Source organism: Perna viridis, chromosome 4 (genome assembly GCF_037379345.1).
Source record: "Perna viridis isolate PV_CMFRI_1.1 ecotype Kerala chromosome 4, ASM3737934v1, whole genome shotgun sequence".
NCBI classification, from domain to species: Eukaryota; Metazoa; Mollusca; class Bivalvia; order Mytilida; family Mytilidae; genus Perna; species Perna viridis.
Window position 1 is genome coordinate 3,552,495 of NC_142448.1, and position 27,945 is coordinate 3,580,439.

The following is a 27,945-nucleotide window of genomic DNA, read 5'->3' on the forward strand; positions in this document are numbered from 1 at the left end:
CTTTTCCATTTTTCATTGTAGAGGAATCTAAGAAAGTTCCAGTCAGTAAAAACTCGGGGGAAAACGATGAGTTTATGTTTGTTAATCGTCTTGATTGCCTTAGCTCACGAACATGCTACACTGAACGCTGATTATATCATTGATACTACGTCGGGTTTTGGCAGGCGGTTTGATGGCATAGGTGCAATTAGTGGAGGAGGGGTAAAATAATAATATTCATATGTGCACTCCACAGGCACTTGTTTCTGTCTGTTGTTGGGGAAATACTATCAAACAGGGGTTGATAGTATTTCCCCCACAAAAAAAAAAAAAAAAACAGAAACAAGCGCCTGTGGTGCACTCACGCGAAGAAGATCAATCTCCCGAAAAAAAAAATGTTTTCTTTTGTGTATGACTATGAGACACGAATCTACGTATTTAAAATTTTCTCCTGCAAGACCTCCAGTGATTATATCAATTTGTCAATCTTCTTGCTGTGTGACTTCATTGGTGTGCTATGGTTTAGCATTCTCAGTAAAAGATGAAAGCATAGAACTCTGTCTCTGGTTATCCATGACCTTCCTTATACATTTGTACATGAACATTTGTATCTGTCACTTGGTTTTCCAGGCAAGTCACACAGCATGTTGAATGCCAGAGTTTTTGTGCCCACACTTCTTTTCAGTGCCTTGGAGTGGCCCAAGTTAATTCCATTCAAACCATACATGTACCTGTCACAATCTGAATTGTACCTTAACTTTTGACATCATCGTACTGTTTACTCGGGTCAATACTCTGTCCGTTCAATCTCTGCCCTGTAACATTCCATTATATTTTGTTTTGTTTCTGTTGTTGTTTGTTTTTTTGTGTGTCACTTTTCTGCACATATTTTTGTTACCATTTTAACAGTATTGTAGGCGGAAATGGATCACTTTATATTTGTATAAAATAATATGAGTAAAGGTTTCATCTAGTTTTAATATGAGTAAAGGTTTCATCTATTTTTATTACTTTTTGTATAGATTTGTAAATTGTTTCTTCTGTTGTTAAAATATCATTGTTAAAAGTCTGAAGGGATGTGATTAATACTTTTAAATAGTTTACATGAAATACAGCATCATTACTTTTCCATATAAATATTTATTGAATCAGATTAACAAAATCATGATCACTCTTAAGTTTTAACATTCAAGTCTTTGTAAACACGTCATGTGCACTCCTTTTATGCAGCAAGAGCATTCTGTTCTTGACCTCCAACAAAGTCCATTTTACCTATTTGAACAGGCTATGCAGTCTTCATATTTTTCAAAGAGGATTTTTCTTATTTTTCTTCTCCCAATTTGTGGATTTTTTCCCATTAAGGGGTCCTCAGAATGGCTTTCAATGACATGTTTGATGAAAGCTGGTCTAGACATTATAGGATTGTCACTTGTATTTTGGAAATATAACAAATATGGGTTCAGTAGAATCTGTTGAAAAATATATAATACTACATTTTTTCAAACTTTACAACCTTTACAATGATCATTATATGATGCCATCATTTGACCTGAAAGGTCAACTCCGCCCATAAAGGTATTGTACGCATTAATGATTTTTAGTTTATTGTTCAATGATCTACATGCAGCATTATATAAGTATGAAGAGGCAACTCTGATTACGTCATGGAGCTTCTTTGCAATGTATATGCTCAAAGAAGAAAGCTTCTTTGACAAGCATAAACATCTTGGCATTGGTTTATTTGACTGGTTTATTTTATTGTTCCAGTAAAAAAAGTACACTGCTGCCAAAGAGTTTTCGTTAATGCAACAGACAAAAAAAAATTGTCTGCAAAAAACATGAAGCCATTTCATAAATAGTCCTGGCCCTCTGAGTAATTTGAGAATAACATTCATGCCCTGCAGAATTTTAGCGGGAAGTACTGGTAAATGATTATCTAGAGAACATAACCGGTTACAGACTCGCATAACATCCAGAACTTAATTCTGAACCTCTATTTCTTGGTTGGGATGTATTGCAATACCAATGTCCAACCCTTTGTTCCCATTTAAGATACATCAACTGGCAAGTCTCAACTTGGCTTATAATAATACATGAATTTCTTATTTATGAAGTCAATAAGTGGCTGTATTCTAGATGCAGGGTTATAACTGATATCATTCTGCATCAGGATTTACCTGCTGTCAATTAAATGTAGAAATTTAAAAATATTCTGTAACCGGTTTCTTGATATTACATGTCAAAACAAAGGTGTCAATTACAATATGTTTTGTGTTTCAGTATTCTCCTATACATGTGCATGCCTTTTCGTTCAAGCCCATATTGAATAAAATTGCCAGATATGCTTTAATTCAACAAGTCCAACTTTTCCATTAGTTTTCCACAAATTCTTTCTAGAAAAATTTCCAGAAATTTGACTTTGCATAACTGTGAAGTAACTGTTAATTTGCATAACTCTGAAGCTGACCTATGGAATAGAGATAAAGTGAGGTATTTTAGTAACATTTCAGAAGATGATTATTTATTTGCTCTGGTTGTACTTAATTTGATTTGTTTGGTTGTTCTATTCTGGTAAAAAAATCACAGTATGCTGATATCTGGAAATGAACAGAAGAATGAAATGATGGTCTGACTTGAGCATGGACGGATGGATGAATGGACAAATTAACATCATGTCACTGAAACTTATACAACACATTGCAGTTTACCGGTATGAGTTGGGAAATTTAAGTACATTGTAAACATTTATGAGCATATTCACATTGTGTTAAATGTGTTCTTACTATGTCATAGATAACATGTTAATTTGTCATACATTAAATTGTGTTCAAACTTTGACTGGTCCATTTCAGCATTCGGTGATCAAATTTTTTTGTTGAACTGAAAACAGAAAGTACCTGTTCATTTGTCTAACAAATTGTTTCATGAGATTCTAGGAAAAGAGAAGATAAAAATATGGGAACGGTTTGGCATCTTGTCTCGGCATATGAACAGGTCCGTATGGTAATCCAAGAAATGCTCTATCTTTTTCTTGCTCAGGTGGAAATACCCAAAACCAGACTGACGGAGCACCACCAGACATTTCAGTTTTCAGTGATGTCATCTTTTGTGACACGACCCGCAATACAAAAATAGTTTGGGCCACTGCCTGGCACTGAAAGGTACAATGTAGTATTGAAAGTGGCCCAAAGTGGCCCTGTGGCATATAGGAGGTTAATTACCACACTCTTGTTGATGACCATCGGAGATAATTTGTCAATGGCAGCTGTAATTTGTATTGAGCTGGTATATGTATGTTTGCTGTTGGTTGTTTTGGTGCTGGAGATGTGTCACTGGTTTTAAGGAGTTGTCTTCTCGCTGCAGATGTGTGGATGGGTTTTGCTGGCTTACACGTAGTTGGTTTTCTGGTCAATGTGGTGGGTAGCAATGCTTCTTCATGTGGAGTAGACGACCTGTTGTTTTTTTGCACTGCAAAATGTGCTAGGAGTTCAGAGTTCAAGGCTGTGTCTGAACTTAGCAAAAATGTGTCATTGCCTGCTGGGGGTGGGCTGGCTGATCTAAGCACACGGCATCTCTGCAACAAAAGAATAAGACTTCAATAATAATAGTCAACAAAAAACTTGGTATTGTACATACTTAATGCAGTATAGGTGGTTAACTGGTAACTAGATGCAAACATAAATAGTAATGTGAGCTGAATTTTCAGAAATTAGAATTCTTATACTTCATATTGGAGCTGGACTAAATTTTTCTCAAATTTCTTCCTTATGTTTTCTCAAATCTTTCTTAACTTGGTAAGATTAAAAAGTATTACTACAAGCAAGTTGTAAGAACCATTAGAAATGCAATAAAATACTAACATTTATTCATTCATTCATTTCTTTATTTCCATCATATTGAGATTACATTAACATAGATAGAACAAATTTATAGATAAGTTAACCACACATATAGAAAATAGTTTCATGTATTTATGTAATATTATAAATGCAAAAATAAAGTCAACAAAATTTATGATACTTAATGAATGTATTCAATTTCTGATTAGTTTATACGCTATAACCTAATTTGGGTCTGTTCATGTTTCAGCGTGAATGGACCCAAATTAGGTTATAGCATATAAACTAATCAGAAATTGAATACATTCATTATATTTTAATTAAAAATTTTAAAAAATGATATATCCATGACTTTTATTAACACTGAGTAAAAGCACTTTAATTTTCCAGCTGTGTAGTAGTTCTAGTAAACAAAATGGCGGCCATTTTAAAATCAGCGGCAAGACGCTGTCATTTCATCACCAGGAAATGTTCAGTTATTTTCCAAAAATTGAAGACACAGTTATTTAAGCAGGAATTTGACATAAACCTGGCGGACATAAAGTTAGTTAATAATTTATTGTCACAAAAACGTTTCAACGTTACAATGTGACTGAAAACTTTTCGGATGTTGACAAGCAAAAAGTAGTTCTGTAAAAGGTGGGCGTGGCCTAAATAGCAAGTTATTTATACAATTGAAACAATGTTGATTTTTGTCAACAAACCAATCAAATGGCAGGATTCTCATCAAATTAAAATATATACACGTATCACATTGAGTGAAGTAAGAATATAGAGGGAACACACTGACAGGGGTAAAACAAAACAAAAAAAACAAAGCCCCAAGAAATGCTGGCAATGTCACACCGTGACCCAACAAGAACGCTGTTCTTTATCGTAAGCTGCAGTAGCCTTTACAACGTGGGTATAGCACAATTGTTAATTCACTTTTTCTGAGTACAATGGCTGGCTGTACATTTCTTAAACCCATCAGAAATGAAAATCAGTCAAAATCACACATTCTGCTGGTCACGGAAGGTTGTCAAAGCCAAGGGGTGGTTTTGGGAATGGGCTCTCAATATCATTTTAAATGCTCCTTTTGGCGTGCGTCTCAAACAACCTCTGACAACTAAAGTCCAACTCCAATCTTCACAACAGGTTTACCAACTGGTGGACCTGGTCCGGCTGTTTCGATTGACTGGAAAAGGAGCGAAGGCGAGTCATAGTGCCTTAAAACTAGATAGCCTTGGGTGGATGGGGCTCGTAAACCTTGGAGGGTAGCCCATCTAGGAGAAGGAAAACTTCTAAAACCTGCGCTGCCTTGCGGCTACACCCTTAGACAAGGAAAGGCTTCTGGACACAACCTCAAGGAAAATCCAGAACCAGGAATCTGTAACTTTCTTCCTGTACTTCCAGTATCAGAACTTTTGTTCAGAAGCTAAGGGTGAGGTAACCCGACAGAAGACCTAGAGTGCTTAAAAAGGAGGTGTTGCATGATACAGTGCACTCGAACAGACCACCATACCACGCACAAACAGCCAAAATGACACACATTCAGCTGATTTTAAGAAAAAATGTTTTAGAGAGAATTTTAATTGTGCATCACTCTTCCTATGACTTTAAAGAATTTAAATTTTAACACTTTTAAGAAAAATGATATTGTGTCATGCATTTCATTTAAGTCAACAGACCACTGATGTCACTTCTCCTTAGGCTCCAATTCTAATTTCACTAAGAACAATGTATTAAAAAGCTTCTACTTTAACTATTACAAGAAGAAGACTATATATCATCTAAATGCTGCATATTAACAGGAGTAGCTAAAAAAAAATCATAGGAGGTTAACTGTGTTGCAGTGCAACACAGACTTAAGGAGAAAATATTTTCCCCCCACTTTGATTACTGTAATATAATTTCAGACTTTGCACTATTCAGTCTCATTTACTAGTAACAATTTTGATGATGCACCACCTTCATAGAATGCCTGCTCTGTGCAAGACTTCTTAGAACACCTGTACTGTGTAAGACTTAATAGAACACCTACTCTGTGCAAGACTTCTTAGAACACCTGCCCTGTGTAAGACTATAGAACACCTGCTGTGTGCAAGACTTCTTAGTACACCTGCCCTGTGTAAGACTTTATAGAACACCTGCTCTGTGCAAGACTTTATAGAACATCTGCTGTGTGCAAGACTTTATGGAACACTTGCTCTGTGCAAGACTTCATAGAACACCTGCTCTTTGCAAAACTTCATAGGACACCTGCTCTTTGCAAGACTTTATAGAACACCTGCTCTGTGTAAAACTTCCTTGAACACCTACTCTGTGCAAAACTAAATAGAATACCTGCTCTGTCTGTGTTTAAAATTCTAACAATCACTACAGAATCATTTCTGACAGAATGATTTTGCACCATTTATGTTTCAGACTCTCTTCTGTGTAAGAATTCATAGAACACCTGCTCTGTGTAAGACTTCATAGAGCACCTGCTCTTTGCAAAACTTTATAGAACCCCTGCTCTGTGCAAGACTTCCTAGAATACCTGCTCTTTGCAAAACTTTATGGAATGCCTGCTCTGTGTAAGACTTCATGGAACACCTGCTCTTTGCAAAACTTCATGGAACACCTGTTCTTTGCAAGACTTTATAGAATGCCTGCTCTGTGTAAGACTTCATAGAACTCTTGCTCTTTGCAAAACTTTTTAGAACACCTGCTGTTTGCTAGACTTTATAGAACACCTGTCATTAATAATTTAAGTTTTAAGGTTTTAAATCTGGAATCATTACCAGCATAATTATACATGTCATTTGTTTTTACAGTTAACTTTCTCATCTTAAAATATGTGAAAAAAAATACAATTAGAGATACAAAAATTAACAAAAATTGCAAAAATTGTGTATTTGGAGAAATTAATCAGTGTAAATTACTTTTCTCAGAGTAATAGACTGGTAACTAAATAACAATTATAGAATTTGACAGTAAATTTTGACTTTTTATGAAATTGGATGAAACAATAAGAGCAATACGTATTGAACATCAAACTTGGAAATAAAATAGATAGGTTATTGAATTTTCCCATTCTGAGGGACTTCTTAGTGCATTTTTTACATTTTTTAGACTGTGTCAGGAGTAATGTGTTTTAAAGTAGCCTGAGTACCTTTTGACATGTAGTTCAAAATACTATGCTATTGCGATATTCCATAGATTGTAAAAAGAAAGAACTCACAAAAAAAGCATCTGACACCCTTCATAAGCTCACACAACATTGATGAGTTTGTGTGATTTGACTTAGTTCTAGTTTACTGGGTATATACACATTTGTACTGTTGATGAGTTTCTGTGGTTTGATCTAGTTCTAGTTTACTGGGTATACATTTGTAGTGTTTGTAGTTTCATGTAATATATTTAATTTTCATAAGTTGTTGTGTGTGATAAGGATCTTGTGTGAAAATGTAGTACTTTTTCCCTATCTTTTAGGCAACATCTCTACTAGTAAAGAATTATCCAGAGAAAGAAAGGAATGAAATCCTTGATTACTTGTTTAAGGTAACAGAAAGCCTTATTTTCAATGGACTTAGTTGCATGTTACTGGTGAAAGATTTAAGTCATTTCATCTTTAAAATGAAAGTAAAACTTATATACATTGTACATGTACAAAAAATGTATGATCAAATTTCTTAATGAAAAATTATGTTAATGAACATTAGTATTACTATTTTGCAGAATTCATTTATAGATTGAAGTAATATCAAATTGTCTGATATATAATGTTGTAACACATCAATATTTGCACTAAGTAATGCATTTAATTATTTAACTTTTTATCCATTTCCAGCCACATTTTGGTGCTAGTCTTCAGATTTTAAAAATAGAAATAGGAGGCGATTCACAGAGTGGAGGTAAGTAATTTTCAACTCTGAACTGATGGAAGGACATGTATTTCGAAATGCTGACATTTGCTAATTAGGCTAGATGATAATTCGCTGCAAACCAGGTTTTTACTCACCTGCATGACCTATAAGGCCATGTGAGCTTATCGTCATTTTCGTGACATATTTTGCAAACTGTGTAGGTTTTACTGTATGAATTAGACAATCACTATAGCATTTGAGGACCTTTTTCAGTTGAATAACATGTGCATGCACTATAATAGATTGAAGTTTGTAAGCCCCTTCTTCGTGTTGGATTCCTCCAAACCTATTTAAAATTTAGAATTTTATTTTCAAATTCAAAAAAATAAATGAGAAAACTTTTATTTACATTCAAATTCATTTCTACTATTTGAAAATTTATACATTTAACACGTGTTTCCTTCTTTCCATTTATGTCAGTTGAAGGGGAGTTAGTATTCATGTTTGAACTTGAAGTTTTACAGTTCAGCAAGTATTTTGAGGCCTAAATAAGTTTCAAGTAGTATATGTGGCAGCATGATGCTGTACAGTGTCTTGTTTACAGATTGAGAGAAACTTTGGCAACTCTTACTTTTCATTATATGCATACCATGAGGTACAGTATATGAGGAAATGTAACAAATATTTAAGAATGTTGAAACTGAATTTCCAAAATCTTCAAGTCAATGAAAGTAGGTATGATTGTTTCTTAGTGTATGCACAGATTACAGGTTTTGATTATTGTACCATGAAAGAGTAATCAAGGGAACCAAGGTTATAGCAGTAATCAAAAGAATGTAACATCCCTTTGGCGTCTGCTTATGTAGTTTTCATATCATTACTCCCAAGCTTGCCATATCTACACAGACTTTTTTTCTTACAGTTAGGCTTCTGGAACTGGGTTATGTGAGCTATTGCCATCACTTGGTGTCCATCGTCTTCTATCGTTGTCGTCGTTGTCTGTTGTCGTTAACAATTTTTCAAAACTCTTCTCCTCTGATACTACTGGACGGATTGTAACCAAATTTGGTATGAATGTTCCTTGGGGTATCCTGCATAGAACTGATGTGGGGACTTTTGATCTGTTGAAAAACATGGCTGCTGTTACTAAAAATAGAACATAGGGGTCAGACAATAGTTTTTTGCATGTATCTCCAAAATTGTTAGGTTTAGCTAAATTCCGACATGGGGAAAAGAGTTGAGAATGATGAGATCTATCCACGGTCAAATTTTTGTTTTAATCCATTGATGGAGTTATTGCCTTTCTTCAACATTTTTTGCTATTTTTAAATTTATTTCTATCAAAAATCTTCTTCTCTGACACTACTTTACTAAATGAAACTAAACTTGGTACGAATGTTCCTAGGGTATCCTGCATAGAATTAATGTGAGGATTTTTGATCCGTGGAAAAACATGGCCACAGTTTCTATAAATAGAACATAAGGGTCAGACCGAAGTTTTTTGCATATATCTCCTAAACCGTTAGGTTTAGCTAAATTCTGACATTGGGTAAAATTGTTAAGCCATGTTTGAGATATTGCCCTTTCTCAATGATTTTTGCTATTTTTAATGTTATTTCTTTCAAATATCGTCTCCTCTGATATAATTTGATCAATTGGAATCAAACTTGGTATGAATGTTTCTTGGTGTATCCTGTATAGAACTGATGTGGGGATTTTTGATCCGTCAAAAAATTATGGCTACTGTTACTAAAAATAGAACATAGGAGTCAGATAGTAGTTTTTTGCATATATCTCCAAAGCCATTGAATAATGGGGCATAGTAGGACTTTGAGGTTTTTAAACACTATGATGGCATTTCCAACATTTTATATAAATACATAATGATATAAAGAGCTCAATATGGCAGTATTTTCAATACTGAACAGTTGAGGGATTCAGGCTCTTATGAACCAGCTGTTGTTTGTTAAAAAATTGTAACCATTATGACCTGTAACTTTTTTTGTAGCTATGTAATGTGAACAGATAAGGATCCACCACTTCTATAGGGGTGGGGCAAGGAAAAACTAACACCAACTTTTGGAAATCCTCATGGGGTTTTTTAGGTGGGGCAATGTGTGAGTGGACATTTTCGTGATACATTTTGTATGGATTTTACTGTAGTAATGTAAGACAAATACTCTAGTATGAAAGGACATTTTTCATTTTACTTGTATGATTGAAAATTTGACATTCTGTCTTTTCATTTCACCATGAGGTGCAGTAAATAAGGAAATATATCAAATATTAAAGAAATCATCACCATTTAAAAGGTTTCTGATAACTATTGCAAACAGAAAATGTAAAAAAAAATAATGTAAGGGAGGTAACACATTTTCCATAAACTATAGTAGTTTTATAATTTTTATGCATGTGGTTCTTCAAATTTAGATTTTTTAATTTGACAGTATTCGGCAAATTAATTGTGCAGTAGAAATAAATCTCAAGAAAATGATTGGCTATTCTTTTAATAGTGGTAGATCTAATCAAGATTCATTTTCTAATTGTCAATCATCATCAATAACCCTGATCAGCTGATTGCTTATCATAGATTATGTACCTGTCATACAACATACCCATACCTGTTTAGACAGCAATTAACACCTTTTGTAAGACTTATGGCTCTGCTAATCAAATTGAGATTGAAACACAAATTTTGGGGCTTCATTGCTGGGTTTCTAAATAATTTTGGGAAAAAAATTACCTTCAAAATTGTGTTAGTGGGACAAATGGTCAAAATCATGAAAATACGCTTAAATTGTTTAAGTTGGCAGGTATGAAGTTGTTGTTGTCATTGTTAATTTTTTGTTCCATGCAAAAACTGAAGTTGCCATGAATCAAATGACATTTTAATATATTGTTACTTGTTGACCAAATGTTTCCTGTATCGAAATCTGTTTAAGTCATTTAAAGTTTTGTGGTTATCTCAGAGGGAAGTGAAGCCTCCCATCAACATAACAGCTGGGATGAAAATTGCAATAGAGGATATGAATGGTGGATAATGAAAGAAGCAAAAAAGGTACCAAAATCAAAAGTTAAGTGATTTAAAATAGATCAGTTGTAAAATACCCTTCCTTTTATCTATAGTGGTTACATTTAAGCTTAAATCCATTGAGAAGTCTCTTAGAGTTACTGGTATTAATAGGTTTACAGAAATTACAATTTTAATTCTGTAAAATGAAATCAGCAGGAGTCAAAACATGTTTTTACTAATGGACCACACAGGAAAAATTTTCAAAAATCCTAGAATTTACATTAATTACTTGTTACCTTTATTGTTGTCAATGATCTAAATCAAGAATTGACACTAAATTGTTATTTGTAACAATCCTCTGTACATCTTTCACCATTTTTTTCAACAGAGGAATCGTGATATTTTACTGTATGGATTACCATGGGGATGGCCTGGTTGGATCGGTAATGGTACCCATAATCCTTACTATAATGTCAACACAACAGCTACTTACATCATCAGATGGATAAAGGGTGCAAAACAATATCATGACTTAGATATAAACTTTGTAGGGGTAAGGTATCCATAGTCTTTACCATGACTTGGATATACACTTTGTAGGAGTAAGATATCCATAGTCTATACCATGACTTGGATATAAACTTTGTAGGGTTAAGGTATCCATAGTCTATACCATGACTTAGATATACACTTCGTATGGGTAAGGTATCCATAGTCTATAGTCTGGTCAACATAGTTACAGTTAATATTTGTAACTTATTACTGTTAGTCTAGTCAAAATAAATTTTAACCTTAATCGTATTATGCAACAGAAAATGTTTAAATTCAAATTGATAGCCTTATGTGGAAAAAACTAAGAATAAGCATTTCAAAATTTAGCAGAAATGTTGTATATGTGAATATATATGGGAACTTAACAGGAATGTTGTGTAGATTGATGTGCAAGAACTTAACAGGAATGTTGTACAGGTGAATGTGTGGGAACTTAACAGGAATGTTGTACAGGTGAATGTGTGGGAACTCAACAGAAATGTTGTACAGGTGAATGTGTGGGAACTCAACAGGAATGTTGTACAGGTGAATGTGTGGGAACTTAACAGAAATGTTGGACAGGTGGATATGTAGGAACTTAATAGGAATGTTGGATGGGAGGATGTGCAGGAACATAATAGGAATGTTGTACAGGTGGGTGGGCCAACGGGTGAAAATGGGTCTGTTGCTCGAAAATGGTAATTTTTGTCCATTTCTGGTCATTATTTGCTACCTGTGGGGTTCAACGGGAATAAATTGGGAACCAAAGCACATTCATTCTATAATCTGAAGACTGTGAAGGCTACTGAAGCCAAATAAAGTGTGTTACAGTCACGAGTGGGGGGTCAGGAGCCCCCTGAAGGGTCATTCATGTGATAAAATGAGGATTTTTTTCCAATTTTTTGGCCTCTGTTTGTCTGTAAACTGGAAGTAGTCAATACAAGGGGTTGACATCGAAATTGTGGTGACAAAAATCATTCTTATTTAGTTTCCAGGCATAATAGAGTACTACAGATTAATTCTGGTCTGGCGAGGGTTCGAGAAATGAACCCTACCTCCCAAAAAATCTCATTTTTTTTGACAGCTGAAACTGGTGACCTCTTCTCTTAGCTTTCAAGTCATTATTTATTAACAAACTCTATATCAGATAGCCTCATTTTAAAGCAAAGTCAGGCTGCTTGCAGATGGACACAAATTGTTCTTTCCAAAACTCACATTTACACTGCCAGAACCGATAAAGTGGAACATTGTCCAATCTTGAACATGTCCGGGCATAGCACGACAAGGGTTAATAGGAATGTTGGATAGGTGGATGTGTTGAAACTTTACAGAAATGTTGGATAATTGAATGTGTAAGAATTGAACAGAAAGTGTCATACTTGGATGTGTGGGAATTTAACGGAAATTTTTCATAGGTGGATGTGTGGGAACTTAACAGAAATGTTGGATAATTGAATGTGTGGGTACTTAACAGGAATGTTGGATAGGTGGATGTGTGGGAATTGTACAGGAATGTTGGATATGTAGATGTGTAGAAACTTAACAGGAATGTTGGATAGATAGATGCTTGTAAATGGAGATAATTGTAATTTTCTGTGAATGCTAAAGCTTATATGGCTTAACTAATGGCTTATTTATTTATGGAACTACACATTTGGAGTACACTACCTACAGATATGCATTAAAGATATGGTTGCTTTCTAGAAAATAAGAGGAGTGATATGCAAACCTTTATCTTTATTTTAAAGTTTAAAAAGTAGCAGCTCACAAATAGACTAGTTTGTAGTTGATAACATTGCACAGATAAGATTAATATTGTCTTCACATATAATTTTTTATTTCAAAATAATGTTTATTTTTTAGATTTGGAATGAGTTGGCATACAATACTACCTACATTAAGGTAAAGCTCAGCATTAGTGAGAAAAATTGATGTCAATGTAAAATGTCTATAACTGATTTAACCAAAAGCTATTGATTTATATTACATAATTTCAGACTTCATATTTAACTTCCTTCAGAAAAGCTCATTTGTGAAGAATTTAAAAGAGTACATTTTTTGTGAAATAATACTTTCAATTTCTTTAGATATTAAGAGCAAAATTGGATGAACATGGTTTTCAGTTTGTTAAAATAGTGGCTGTTGATGGAGGATTTGAGATTGTCAATGATATGGAAAAGGATCGTGCACTGATGTCTGCCATAGAATATATTGGGTAGGTAGTTCTCTGCAACCTAGAAGAGTGAAAGAGTTTGTTATTGATGCAACAAAGCATTAATGTGTGTCATAGCATCTATTGGGAAAGTAGTTTGAGATTATCATTGATAAGAAACTAGGTTCTTCTTTATAATCTTTTTTGGAATACATTCAGTAGTTGTTCAATTTTCAAAGAAAAAGCTACATTTTGTAATATAAGTTATTCCTACCATAATTGTGGATTTCTCCAAGCAGATCCTGGCAGTTTTTATATTACCCCAAAAATTTTCAGTCATATATAATGGTATGGCACTGTTTTCGTTGTCCGTGTTGTTACTGTTGTCATTGTTATCATTTGACAATTGTGTGATAATTTAAATATTCGTTGGTTGATCTTTTTAAAATTTTACAAAATTCTTTCAAACTACAAAAGATTGGTATTGATTTTTGGGGGTTATAGCTTAATTTGTTTTAGAATATGAGGCCAAAATGGGGAAAAAATAAGCATTTCATAGATTTGAACTATATAATGCTAGTAAAAGCATAGGAATGTCTATGATATTGTTCCACAATGTTTATACTACAACAATTAGACTTGGATTGATTTTTAGTTAAGACTTGAACATTTTAGAAATTAGGGACCAAAAAAAAGGGGCCCCAAACAAGCATTTTTCTGCTGTCCAGACAATAACTTGATTTTAGTTAACAGATCTCTCAGAAATTGTATCACAAAGTACCATAATACTTTAGGAAGAATGTGATTGATTTGGGGAGTTAAGACTAGAACCTGTTTTTGATTTAGGGGCCATAAAGGGGCCTGAAACAAGCATTTTCCCTAAGTTTGGACAACAATTGTAGTTATAGTGAAGTGATCTCATATAAATTTTACCAAAGATGCCATACCATAAAATGAAGAATGGGATTGATTTTTTTGGGTTAGAGCCAAGTAAGAATAAGGGACCACAAATGGACCAGAAACAAGTATTTTTTTCTTATTTCTGGATGATAATTAAATAAAAGTGAATGCATGTCATTTAAATTTTACTACAAAGTGCCATTTAACAAAATGAAGACTTGGATTGATTTTTGTGGTTGTGCCTTTAGTCAAGTAACTAGAGGTCACACCAGGGCCAGAAACATGATTTTTTTTAGAGTTTTGGATGATAATTTAAGTAAAAGGGAATTGATCACTTTTACTTTGTACCACAAGGTACCATACTTTTAAAAGGAAGGTTCAGATTGTTTTTGGAGGTTTTGACTGTAACCATTTAGGAGAAAGGAGCCAAAAAGTGACCATTTCCATTCTTGTCAAATTTCTATCCTGTGTCAAATATCTAAAATATCTAATCATAATCAAAATTCAAAGCTGTATCAAGTTTAAATGAGATGTGTCCATACTTGCCCCGACTGTCTGAGGTCATATCAAGCTGTGCCCAGAGAAGCATTTTATTGACTGTTATCCCTAAATTGTTAGCTTTTTAAGATTAAATTTCCAGAAAATTTCATGAATAATTTATTTTTATTATATAATGGTTAAACTCATTAAAGTTTTTTATCGTGTGTGGAATCAAATAGTAAGGAAATTCTAAATTTTATAATTTTTATCTGAATTGTCTAAAGAATGGGTAAATGATTTGTAGCATTTGTTGTCTGTTTTAATTTAAAGAGTCCATTATCCTGGAACAGAATCAACTCAAGCTGCTCGCAACACAAGGAAACAACTATGGGCTTCAGAAGACTTCAGTACATATAATGATAATATAGGAGCAGGCTGTTGGGCTAGGGTGAGTAGATATTACAAGTCACTTACAATCATATCCGTAGACATAGAGGTTTTTTACACCGGAAATACCACAGTACACCCTGAGGCATAGCTGAAGGTGTAAAAAATCTCCATATCTAGGGATATGAATGTACATGTATGAAACAAATTTATCACCAATATTAGTCCATTGATATCTATTTTACTCTCAGAGGGTCAAAATGAAGTGAATTTGCATATAGCTTGGATAATTATACACACAGTCAAAAGTGAAACAACCAGATCTACTGTAAAAGCAGATTTAAATACAGTAAGACCTGTAGTAGCGACCCCGTCCCTAGAACCACTTTCTGTCTATAGATCTGTAGTAGCGACCCCGTCCCTAGAACCACTTTCTGTCTATAGACCTGTAGTAGCGACCCTGTCCCTGGAACCAATTTCTGTCTATAGACCTGTACTAGCGACCCTATCCTTAGAACCACTTTCTGCCTATAACCAATTTTTTATCCGTCCCAAGAAATTTCCCATTTTACCTCTATATAGCCACAACCTGTAAAATGCGACTAACAACCATGAAAAACTGATCGCCATAATGCAAATCCCTCTGTTGAGTGACTTTCTTGTTTTTCGATGATCCAGAAGTTGATAATTTTAGATCTTGTCCAAAATGATATTTCGTATGAAATGGGATTTACGGCAGTCAATGAAACAATTCTCATATTCTTCTGGAATAGAATTCTGATTAATCAATCGAAAAAATTATGTAAAAAATAATCTTCATTCATGAGGTGAATACTGTTTACATAACTGCTAAGGAAAATCTCCTTCAAAGAGAAAAGCAATGTATCTCAATCAAAAAGGGGAGATATAAAACTTTCAGACAGAGGGAGGCCCGCAAAGAAAGTTGCAGTATTATTTGGTGTCGAGAAACCACAGATTCAGAATTTACAAAAACAAAAACTTGAGGTGTTAAACAACTCTTGAGAACAGTGCCTCTTGATAAATTATTTTAAAATAAATAGAATTTACATCAATTTTCAATAAAAATAATTTTTTTATGACCAAGAAAGAATTTAATATTTAAACTTTGTTGGTAATATTAATTTTTAAATGATAAAATTTCACACTCATGCATTAAAGTACTTAAAAACTACATTATAAATTGTAATAAAAAAAAAGGATATTGTAACAAATACAACAGCTTATCAAAAATGAAATATGTGTAATGAAAATGTTTCAAATATTTTTCTTCTACCCAAGTCAAGTAAATCTTTCTGATATCTTTGAAGTGGATGTTGTGTTGATGCTTAATAAGTTGTGATATACCACAAGGAAGTAGTTAATTACACCTGGGTATCTGGCAACAAGTTGGGTATTTGGGATTTGTTAAGATGTATTCTTAGCCAATCAAATTCCTAGAAATTTTCTAGTAATTTGATTTAAATTATCATGTACGAGCAGGTTGCTGGGCATGTGTAATGATAATGAATTAGCTGCTAAGCAATATTGGGTGAATGTAATGTGATGATAATAAAGTCGAAGCATAATGGGTTAGTATGAGTTTATATAATGATGATGTGGAAGCAAGATTCTAGGTGACTGCTATCAGCCACAAGTAAAGCATAAAAATTTTGATTGTTTTTCTAGACTCTGAATCAGAACTATGTGAATGGATTATACTCAGGGTAAGATCTTTAATTATAAAGTTTGTTTTTCTTTAAATTCCTTAATACTATGTACTTGGATATTGAATATCAATGTATGTTAATCTAACATATTCTTCAAAATAGTTAATGCCATCATATAATACATAGTAACAACTACTATAACAGATGTAGTTAATACATGTATTATTTATTAAATAATGTCTTATTTTCTTGGTTTTGAATGATAAGGAATATGAGATGGGGTTTCAAGTCAGTGGGCAAGCAACCTAAATTTCATATAAAAATAGTTATGATCTAAAAACAGGACAGTAGGTTGTGCGAAATGTTTCTAAAAATAGAATGGGATTTTCCTTGAACTGCCCAAGATTCAAATTGATGATCATATTTTATTATTATTATTTTTTTGGGTGCATCAAAATCATGTTATGTAATAAAACACTTATTGACTTTGAGAGTAGGTTGCTATGGTAATTTATCAACCCAACAGCATGGTAATATCAGGAAAGATAAAATGCTGAAGTACCAGTAATAACTATCTTTTATCAGGTTGATAAATTTCCATAGCAACCTTTTTGAAAGTCAATAAATGTTTAAAACATCAAAGAGTTACAATCACAAGAAGGTAGATAGAAATATAAAATTAACTTCTTATACAGGACAATTGCTTGGAATATGATAACAGGATATTATAATGCTCTGCCATTTGTCAGACAAAGTTTAATGATGGCCAATTCACCATGGAGTGGAAACTATGTTGTCAATAACCCAGTCTGGGTCACTGGTGAGTTTAACATACTTAGTGAAATATGGATGATATTTTATAATTGTTTTACATACAGGATGATCTTACTTAAATATAGTGATTTATTGATAAATAGTACATACATGAAATTTCTGGTAAGTGCTGAATGAAATTGGACTTATAATCAGTAAAAAATAATTCCCTTATATGCAGACACAACTATTGACCAAACTTTACAACAAACATGATGACTTTTCATTCATGCACACTTTTTGTATCATACTTGAGTTCTTACAAATAGGATTCTAGAACAGGGTTATGTTGCCACGAGATTGAAGTAATCACTACAGAAGTTTCATGGTTGTCATCATGAACTCATTTTCTTTTCCTTTTTTCTACCCTGGACTTGACTCTTTATGAGCACCTTCGTGGACATTTCTAGAAAAGCAGAGGACGGTTACCCTACCAGTGCGCCTGGACCATGCTCCCAGATTTTAGTGGGGTCTGACTTGCTCATTTACTTTTGTTACTTTGTATGTATTATTTTAGTTACTTTATGTTCTTTGTTTTGTTTGTCTGTTTTCTATGTCTGGTCTTTGTGCTTGAATAATATTCTTTTGATTTCCAGTAGAATCTTGGTTCCCTTGATTATTATTTAACAAGGATCTGTACTAATCACTAGTACATTAATGTTGGATTATTACCATACTTTTTTAATATATTTATTACAGCCCATACCACACAGTTCACCTCTCCTGGGTGGAGATACTTAAAACATGGCCATGGGGTTGGAAAATTTCTGTATGGAGGTAGCTATGTGACACTAGTTAGTCCTGATCAGAAAGATTTTACCATCATTATTGAGACAATGGTATGTTCTCTTTAATAGGTTAGCATTAAATTTAAACCCCTGTCATTTTTGTTTGTTTTGTTTCTTCTTTTGTTTATCAGTGAGTGAAAAGACGATATTGGTATATTGTAGCCATCCACTCGTCCAGTGTATGGTAACGATGATGGTATATTGCCGCCATCCACTCGTCCAGTGTATGATAACGATGATGGTATATTGTAGACATCCACTCATCCAGTGTATGGTAACAATGATGGTATATTGTAGACATCCACTCATCCAGTGTATGGTAACGATGATGGTATATTGTAGACATCCACCCTTTCAGTGTGTTGTAATGATGAAAGTTTATTGTAGACAAACAATTCAGTGTGTTTTAATGATGATGCTATATTGTAGACATCCACCCTTTCAGTGTGTTGTAATGATGATGGTAAATTGAAGTCATCCACTCATCCCGTGTATTGTAATGATGAAGGTTTTTTGTAGACATCAGACAATTCAGTGTGTTGTAATGATGATGGTGTAATGTAAACATCCACCCATCAAGTGTGTTGTAATGATGGTGGTATTTTGTAAACATCCATCCATTCAGTGTGTTTTAATGATGATGGTAAATTGTAGTCATCCACTCATCCAGTGTATGGTAACGATGATGGTATATTGTAGACATCCTTTCATCCAGTGTATGGTAAGGATGATGGTATATAGTAGACATCCACTCATCCAGTGTATGGTAGCGATGATGGCATATTGTAGACATCCACCCTTTCAGTGTGTTGTAATGATGAAAGTTTATTGTAGACATCAAACAATTCAGTGTGTTTTAATGATGATGGTATATTGTAGACATCCACCCTTTCAGTGTGTTGTAATGATGATGGTATATTGTAAACATCCACTCATCCAGTGTGTTTTAATAATGATGGTAAATTGTAGACATTCACTCATCCAGTGTGTTGTAATAATGATGGTGTATTGTAAACATCCATCCATTCAGTGTATTTTAACGATGATGGTAAATTGTAGCCATCCACTTATCCAGTGTGTTGTAATGATAATGGTATATTGTAAACATTCACCCATCCAGTGTATTGTAATGATGGTGGTATTTTGTAAACATCCATCCATTCAGTGTGTTGTAATGATGTCAGCATTCTCTGAACATCCACCCATTCAGTATGTTTTAATGATGAAGGTTTATTGTAGACATTCACCTTTTCAGTGTGTTCTAATGATGATGGTAAATTGTAGAGATCCACCCATTCACTGTGTTTTAATGATGATGGTATATTGTAGACATCAACCCATTCAGTGTGTTTTTACCAGCAGCCACAGTTTAATGTTACATACCAAACAGTAACATTTCAATTTGGAGAAATTCTGGTGAGTGTTAACAGAATATTTGATATGGGATAGATTCTGGTAAGTGAAAAAGTACAGTAATACCTTGTTAAGTCGAGTTGAAGGGACTAGCAAAAAAGTTGGAGTTATCCGAGGTTGAAGTATTATCCAGAAATGTATTAGTTGGTGATTGTTTATGCTTTTTTAATGACTTACATGTGTTGTATTGCTTGTACATACAGATACTTGTACTTCACTTTATCAGGATACTTCATGGTAGAGTAATCAAGGTACCAATGTCTTGCTTATCATTTCAGAAGATAATTTTTTATGTGTTGTATATTAGATATGATATAAATTCTGAGCAACATCGAATGTTATGTGGGAAATTCTTATTTTAATTATTTTTCCTACATCAAAAATGTCATTTCCACATAACAGGTTGCTTTGAATAAGTCAAAATTGGGAGTAGCGTCTGTGGATCCGGAAACGTCCATGTGTAGTCGAAACCGAACTCTTTCAATCGCATAAAATTTAAACTTCATGTTAAATTTATTGCCATTGAAAGACGAAATTTAACCAGGTTAACAATTCAGGTTCGTAGGAGCTTCTTGTTTTGTATTCGGTTACTGATGCTTTTCAACAAATACATTCTGTCAGTGAAGCAAAAGTATACATCATTTGTTATTTTTTCACAAACTATCTTCAATAGCCAATAATGAAGTATTGTAATGTGGTACTATGGTGTTTATATTGGTATGGGGTTAATTCTGATGAGATAAAGCTGTATACAGATAAAGTATGGGATCGTTGCATATGTTTTTTTTAATTTTATGCCCCTGAGACAAACTGTCGGGGGCATATTAATTTACCCCTGTCCGTCTGTCTGTCCGGGCGTCGGTCCGTCCAGATAACACATGATCATGGCTAGTCCGGCTATCTATTCAAAAATATTTTACAGGTTATTTCTACACATGATCAAGATGTGCAGGGCCAAAGGATTTTGATTTTCGTGAAATATTACGGAAATTGGTGATAGTTACACTTAATCATTTTACTCAGAAATATATGGATCATGGCTTGTCCGGCTTTCTCCTCGTACAGTTTTTGAACAACATCTAAAATAGTTTACAGGATATTTCTACACATGATCAAGGGGTGCAGGGCCAAAGGATTTTGATTTTCGTGAAATATTACAGAAATTAGTGATAGCTACACTTAGCCATTTTATTTAGAAATAGTCCATTAATACGTCCATCAGTCCTGTTTTTCTCATTGCAACTAGTCTGACACTACCAAAGAGAACTTCATGACAATATGTGGCCAGGATACAATATGTAGATATGCATATATTTAGGAATTTCTGATCCCCAAATTGATCCCCTGACCATGAGTAACACAAGTCTTAGAAGGATTTCTGAATCTGCAAACCATGTCTTCATACAAAAATAAACATGTTCCTAATTTGGCAATTCTAGCGAGCGGGTCATCATTAGTGTCTTACAGACACATTTGATTTACTACAAAAAAAAAACACTACTAACAAATGAGGCAGGGGCTCCTGTGATAAACAGGGCTTCTAGTTTTTTAAATCATAATGTATTTTACAGTTTTAAGTATTTCTTTTGATAAGCTGTATATGTAGATGCACAAAGAATATTTTAACAAATTATATGTTGAAGATGTTTTAAAGAAATGTAAATGAATATGTTTACAGGGAAAAGTTGGCTATCTTAATGGATGGTTGAGTCGGTTAGGATATAATGGAAAAGAGTCTAAAATGATGGAAAACATCGGAAAAATTGCAGTGGGTATTTTAATTCTGTATATTTTATTTGTTTTGAAGTGCAACAATCAGGGAGTAAAAACAAGATTGTTGACTAAATTGAATTATGTTTTAAACTTAAGATAGGCATAATGACTCAGAGAGATGAATCAAAATATTGTAAATTCACAATTATTAAAGAAAGCAGAAAATAGGTCAAAATTTGACAGTCAGTATTAGGTGTAGTTAGCATTGCATTCTTCTAATCATCAGATTTATAAAACTTGCAGAATACTATTTCCTTTTATTTTAAACAGATAACCAATGGAAAATTGAGTTTAAACATAGATCCTGACACTATATTAACCCTGACAACACTAACTGCTGGACATAGAGGAAGTCATCCATCTCCACCTCCTGACAAATCATTCCCATTCCCTTATCTGGAAGATTTTGAAGGTTTGTACTAAGATTGACATGTGCATTCATTTTATAGTTACTGGTTATTGTTCTAGGTACAAATTTCCTTTTTAAATGTCTGTTATTGTAAGAATGACATATCGAAGTAATGCGTACTAGAAAAGGTCACATACATTTTATTTATATTTTAGATATAAGTTTTCTTAGGACATTTTATTGATGAAACTTACCGATTAATTAGATTTTTTATATAAGGCGTTCTAATTAAGATACCAAAGATTGTGCTGATTTGATAAAAGTTATCTCCCTTGAAAAGACAATCACTATCAATTAAAAATTCATTTTTGAATTTAAGAAATATAAAGCATTCCAAAACAACATATTAAAAATAGAAATGTGTAATCTTTCAACACAGAATATAAGAGATTGAGTGACAAGCTGTAGGCCCAGAGTCAGAATAATGTGTCAGAGTGAGTTGCAATACCTGCAGGATGTTGATTTTGTGAGCTAGCTCAATTAAAATTGGGGTCAGCATGTCAAACTAGTACAAAGCATGGTCTGTTCAATTTATCAATACTTCCTTTCCTGAATTGTATCTGCCATAGGATATAAAACTACTTGTACATGTATTATCAATAAATCAACCCATAAAACACTCTCTGCATGATTCTGAAAGTGGATAGCTACTAAAATACTGTTCAAAAGTATTTTGAGAGCACAACCAAGGGAAATGAGAAAGTGTGAAATTTATCCTTATGACTGTAGAAGGGGAAAAATAAATAAAAGCTTATCGAATTCCCTAATTACTTTTAGTGTTTACATTGTGTGAACTATATTTTTCAGAGTACTCTGAGGTAGATCAACCTAAGTACATGGCTCAGCAGCTTGGGTGTTTTGAAGTCCACAATTCTGGTGATCCATCACATTCTATGGTATTACGCCAGATGGTACTACAACAGCCTGTGTACTGGAATGTGGCTGATACCCTTGGGAGAACTGTTAATCTGATTGGGGATTACGCATGGTAAATATTTTTATTTTGTTAGACATACCAAATGTAATACCATATACAGCGTAATTTTCACTGATGCTGTATTTCATGATTTAGCCTCTTATTGTGACCTACACTTAGAGATTGATGGTAAAGGAAAACTATTGGCTAAACTTTACAACAAACGTGATGACTTTTCATTCAGAATTGTCAATTTTCCTTTCATCTTTGGCAACATCCCTTCAGCACCTTTTGTATGGCACTAGACTTCTTTCAATTAGGCTTCTGAAACAGGGTTTTGTTGCTACAAGATTGAAGTTTTATGGTCGTCATTATGAGCTTGTGGATTGTTAGGGTGTATCCATCTGCACCATGAAAACTGATTTGTTCAATGTGTCATAGTTTTCCTTTCCTCTTTCGTCTACCCTGAACTTGACTTCTTATGAGCAACTCAGCAGGTGTTTCTAGAAAAGCAGAGGATGCTTACCCTACCGGTGCACCTGGTGGATGCACCCAGTTTGTAGTGGAGTCTGAGTTGCTCATTTACTTTTGTTACTTTGTATGTATTATTTTAGTTACTTTATGTTCTTTGTTGTGTTTTTCTGTTTTCCAAGTCTGGTCTTTGTCCCTGGATTCAGTGCCTGAAATAAGGGCCAGCCAAAGGCTGGCCCGAAAAATTTTTTTTGGGCTTGTAAAAATTTGAAGTCACTGGCCCAAAATGATTATGACTTGCCCAATTTTTGTTGATGGATGGGTCTGAATATAGATTGAACATGTTAAAACTGAAATATAAATAAATTTCACAGAAGATACAGGTTAATTGAAAAATGTGCAGGGTGTTCTCTTCTCCTCTCTCTCCCTTTTTCTCCTTTCTCTATCCCCTTTTCTTTCTCTCTCTCCTGTTCACCTCTATCCCGCCCCCTCCCTTCCTTCCATCTCCCTCGATGTGCTGTCCTCCCCCTCATCAGTACACGCTACAACTCCGAAAAATGTAATCATAATATGTAGGGTTCTTACTTTGCATATTTTGACTGTTTCTTTTCATCGGCTGTCGATGTTCTCTTTAAAAAAGACCACGATTTGTCCATGCTCAATGTTTTACTACTTCGACATTGCCGCATTAAGTTAGCGGTTAAGATAAACCCCGATCGCTACGATAAAATCCGAAGTATTCTGATTAATTATATCAACTGAGTTCCCATTGGTTTAAATTCTATTCTTCAACCAATCAGCGTGGCTGTTTTATCAGACGTTCGGGTATGCCATGCAAAAGGACTAAATACCAACAACTGGAAAAATAACCGCAGTAATTATTTTTTGACGATTTTTTATCAATCGCCCAGACAGTTTTTTTTGGGCCAGCTTTTCATCTACTTTTAGCACTTTTCAATCGCCCAGATAAGGTTTTAATCGCCACTGGTGAGTGGGCGAGTGGCTATTTCAGGCACTGTGGATTACATTCTTTTGATTTCTGCTAGAATTTTTTATGACTTAAATTTCATGTTCATTTCTTTATTATCAGTATTCTATTCATCATCAAGAGTAAAACAACTTTAAGAAAATGAGTTGTAACTTTTAAGAAATGTTCATGCAGAGATCTTTATACAATGAAAAATGATTTGTCAATGTGTGCAGGTGAGCTATACTTTATCCTGTTTTGAAACATGATGGTATTTATACTGTGATCAATGTGCTTGTCTTTTTTTCCATTCCTTTGTCCTCTGTATCTTTAATGGGTTCCTCTATCCTCCATACCTCGGTCTTCTGTATCATTGATGGGTTCCTGTGTCCTCCATACCTCAGTCTACTGTATCTTTGATGGGTTCCTCTGTCCTGCATACCTCGGTCTGCTGTATCTGTGATGTGTTCCTCTGTCTTTCATACCTCAGTCTTCTGTATCTATGATGGGTTCATCTGTCCTTCATACCCCAGTCTTTTGTATCTTTAATGGGTTTTTCTATATAATATAGGGAAGATATCACAGTATCTATGGATGTCAGGACAAGTGAGATTAATGGTACTGAGGGAGTATTTTTGGCAGCTCGCATAGATAGAGGAGGGGTTAAACTCAAAGGTGCTAGAGGTGTATTTCTCTATCTGTATCCTGCCAACCAGACATATCAGTTGACTTATGACATTGGTAGGACTTTTACAAATATCATACTAACCAGTAGTATCTCATTTGTTATATGTAAATAATTTGATTTGATTTGTAACAAACTCTCTGATTGGTTGTTTCTCTTTGAGCTGACCTGGTTATATTGTATAACCAGGCTTGGTACTCTGACCTCAAAGTTGATTTGCTCACCTGAATATTGCTGCGTCAAACTCCCAACAATCAATTAATCAATCATTAACATTGATTAGTCCACATTCCACAATTCAAAGAATAAAAATACTCATTGAATTAATTATTTAAATTTGGACTGTCATCTATTAGAATTGAAATTTTAAGGAATGTTTCTAATTTTTGAACAGGTTATAATCAATAGCCTGGTTTGGGCCAGTTCACACTTATTATAGTAATGACCCATATTATTGTATATAACTTACGAAACATTCCTTAACTACTTATTTCATTAACAGATCTTTTAACTTTATACATGTATTTAAGTATTGCACTAATACAAATAAACTAATGACATTGTACAAATTAGATGTCGCTAATAACAACCAGTTGTACCATAATTGCCTCACTGCTAATAAAACAAAGTAGGGTTTGTATTTTCTCAGGAGGTAAGGCAGCATTGAAGTCAGGAACTGTTCCCATGGCAACCAAAGAATGGAACAATATAAAACTGCTGTTACAGGTTGGTACTTGATATTATGGGTAGTGGTAGGGTTAAAATTATGAATATAATAACAACTTCAACATTATAATTAACACCTTCAAAAATTAATATTATAACAACTTATGTCAAAGGAAATACTTTTGATTTGGTGATGGTTTAAAAAAGAAAAATAAAACGGGTTCAAAATACATGCCTATACTATAGGATTAGCCAATTAAAATATGATATCCCTAAGGTGTGTTATATTGCCAGTTTGGTAACTTATCAGGGTAATTCATTGAAAGCTTTGACTTCAATTTCAGGGTTATCAGATAGAAGTATATATAAATGACAAGTATGTATGTGAATCCAGTATACAGGATGTTCCCCTGACAGGATTTGTTGGGTTTGGTACCTCTGATTATGGATATGCTGAGTATGACAATCTACACATATATGATACAGAGACAAGCATAGAAAGAAGTCAAAATACAGTATATAAAACAGATTCTGATACTCTGTATTTTGTTCCTAGATATTGATTTTTTTATCATTTGAGTCTTATATTCTTAATGGACCAATTTGGACACTGACTGGAATTCTGTGATTACTATTGTGTATGCCGTCCCTGATGGGTCAAGTATACTGCGATGGCATAACATTGTTTACGAGGAAGGAAGTTAAATTTCTTAATTAGTCCATTCAGCTGCCTTGTAGTTTACTTTTTCAATATCTTTTTCTTATAAAAACAAGATTTGTGATCACAATATCTCACAATCTGTACTTAATCATTAACTAGTAATTTTAACAGTATTTGTTATCATACAAAGCTGTACATATCAAATTTTCGTAAAAATTGGATAAACATTTTTGTAAAATTTAACAGATTTTGAGAGTCAGAATTGGTGAGTGCAAGGAACTCTCTGCATACTCCTACAAGGAGGGAAATTCCCTCAAAATCAATGAAAAATTTAGAATTTCCCACATAAAAATGTAACATTTGTGGGAGGTTTTTATTTAAGATGACTAAACTTTCTTTGAATAATTGAATGTTTACATGAAATCTCTCACATGTTCCAAAGGTTAACAGGTATGATTTCTGACTTTGTATTCTAGTAAATTATTTATTAAATATATATTTTCTTTTCTTGAAAGCGGTATTTGTACATTTATTGTAATGGTTAAAACTTTGTGATGGTAGATGCATTATACTGGCTAAAACTTTTTTCATGTATTATAGTGTACCGGTACCTGTATTATGCTGGCTTCAACTTTGTACTTGTATAATAGTGGTTAAAACTTGGTACATGTATTATAGTGGTTAAAACTTTGTACATATATCATAGAGTACCTGTACATGTGTTATAGAGTACTGGTACATGTATTATAATGGTTAAAACTTTGTACATGTATTATAGAGTACCAGTACATGTATTATAGTGGTTAAAACTTTGTACATGTATTATAGTGGTTAAAACTTTGTACATTTATTATGGAGTATTGGTGCATGTATTATAGTGGTTAAAACTTTGTACAAATCTAAACAATTTCAAATGTTTTATTTTATAGAATACTGTGATTTATTGATGTATGTTTACGAAATTCGAAACAACAAATAGGATGACTATTTACAGGCAGTGAAATATTGTAACTGTTGGTGAGAAGTTTTGATATATGTTTTATTCTGTTATGATTAATATACAATTATTAATTTTTGTTTGTTTCTGTTTATGAGATTATTGAAGGGATTTTTTTTGTAATACAAGTATACTCATTTTTGTACTGTTCTATTGATATACATTCCATGTATACATGTCTAATCACTATTGATGGATGTATTATGTTATATATCTGTCTGTCTGTCTGTCTATATGCTTGGGCGACAACTCAGAAACACTTGGAGGAATTGATGTATTTTTGTAGAGTGTTATACTTCATGGAACAATGTTTTCTTTCATTTTCAGATTTTTCATTTCGTAGTTGCAGAAGTCTGTTGGAAAAGGTGCATATCATGGACTTCAGCCTTTAGGAGGAATATGTGGTATTGTGAATTAGCAATCTAAGATTTTTTATCTGGATTAATTAGAGTTTCCCGTAGGTCTACTTCGACTAGTATGAAAGTACCTATTCTGTTTCTATTAAAGAAGAAATGAGAAATTTTTTTCGTGTACTTTATTAAATTTTGATTTGAATAAGTTTTGAGTTTATATTGAAATAAAGAATATGTGCATACATGACATTATGG

At 33.6% G+C, this 27,945-nt stretch overlaps 1 protein-coding gene across 2 annotated transcripts; it reads left to right on the forward strand.

Moving 5' to 3' along the window:
• Positions 1–13: 13 nt before the first annotated feature.
• Positions 14–27,934, forward strand: LOC148618478 (galactocerebrosidase-like). 2 transcript variants are annotated; one of them, XM_088577463.1, is made up of 18 exons: positions 14–201; positions 7,275–7,343; positions 7,633–7,696; positions 10,618–10,706; positions 11,050–11,214; positions 13,056–13,094; positions 13,280–13,407; positions 15,055–15,172; positions 16,798–16,835; positions 17,474–17,598; positions 18,291–18,430; positions 19,709–19,795; positions 21,471–21,560; positions 21,836–21,977; positions 22,782–22,962; positions 24,900–25,069; positions 25,663–25,739; positions 26,024–27,934. In XM_088577463.1, exons 1-18 carry the CDS (start codon positions 67–69, stop codon positions 26,240–26,242), a joined length of 2,076 nt encoding a protein of 691 aa, XP_088433589.1. In that variant the 5' UTR covers positions 14–66; the 3' UTR covers positions 26,243–27,934. The 2 variants fall into 2 exon arrangements, 1 of the variants encoding a protein (XP_088433589.1); XR_015921388.1 differs by lacking the exon at positions 24,900–25,069 and having other exon boundaries at positions 26,024–26,065.
• The last annotated feature ends 11 nt before the right edge of the window (positions 27,935–27,945 follow it).

Excerpts from the sequence above, each read along its gene's own strand:
- LOC148618478 (XM_088577463.1), top strand. The coding sequence starts at position 67 with ATGAGTTTATGTTTGTTAATCGTCTTGATTGCCTTAGCTCACGAACAT. Across the intron at positions 25,070-25,662 it reads TCAGTTGACTTATGACATTG|GAGGTAAGGCAGCATTGAAG; the intron begins GTAGGACTTTTA and ends GTATTTTCTCAG. Across the intron at positions 25,740-26,023 it reads ATATAAAACTGCTGTTACAG|GGTTATCAGATAGAAGTATA; the intron begins GTTGGTACTTGA and ends CTTCAATTTCAG.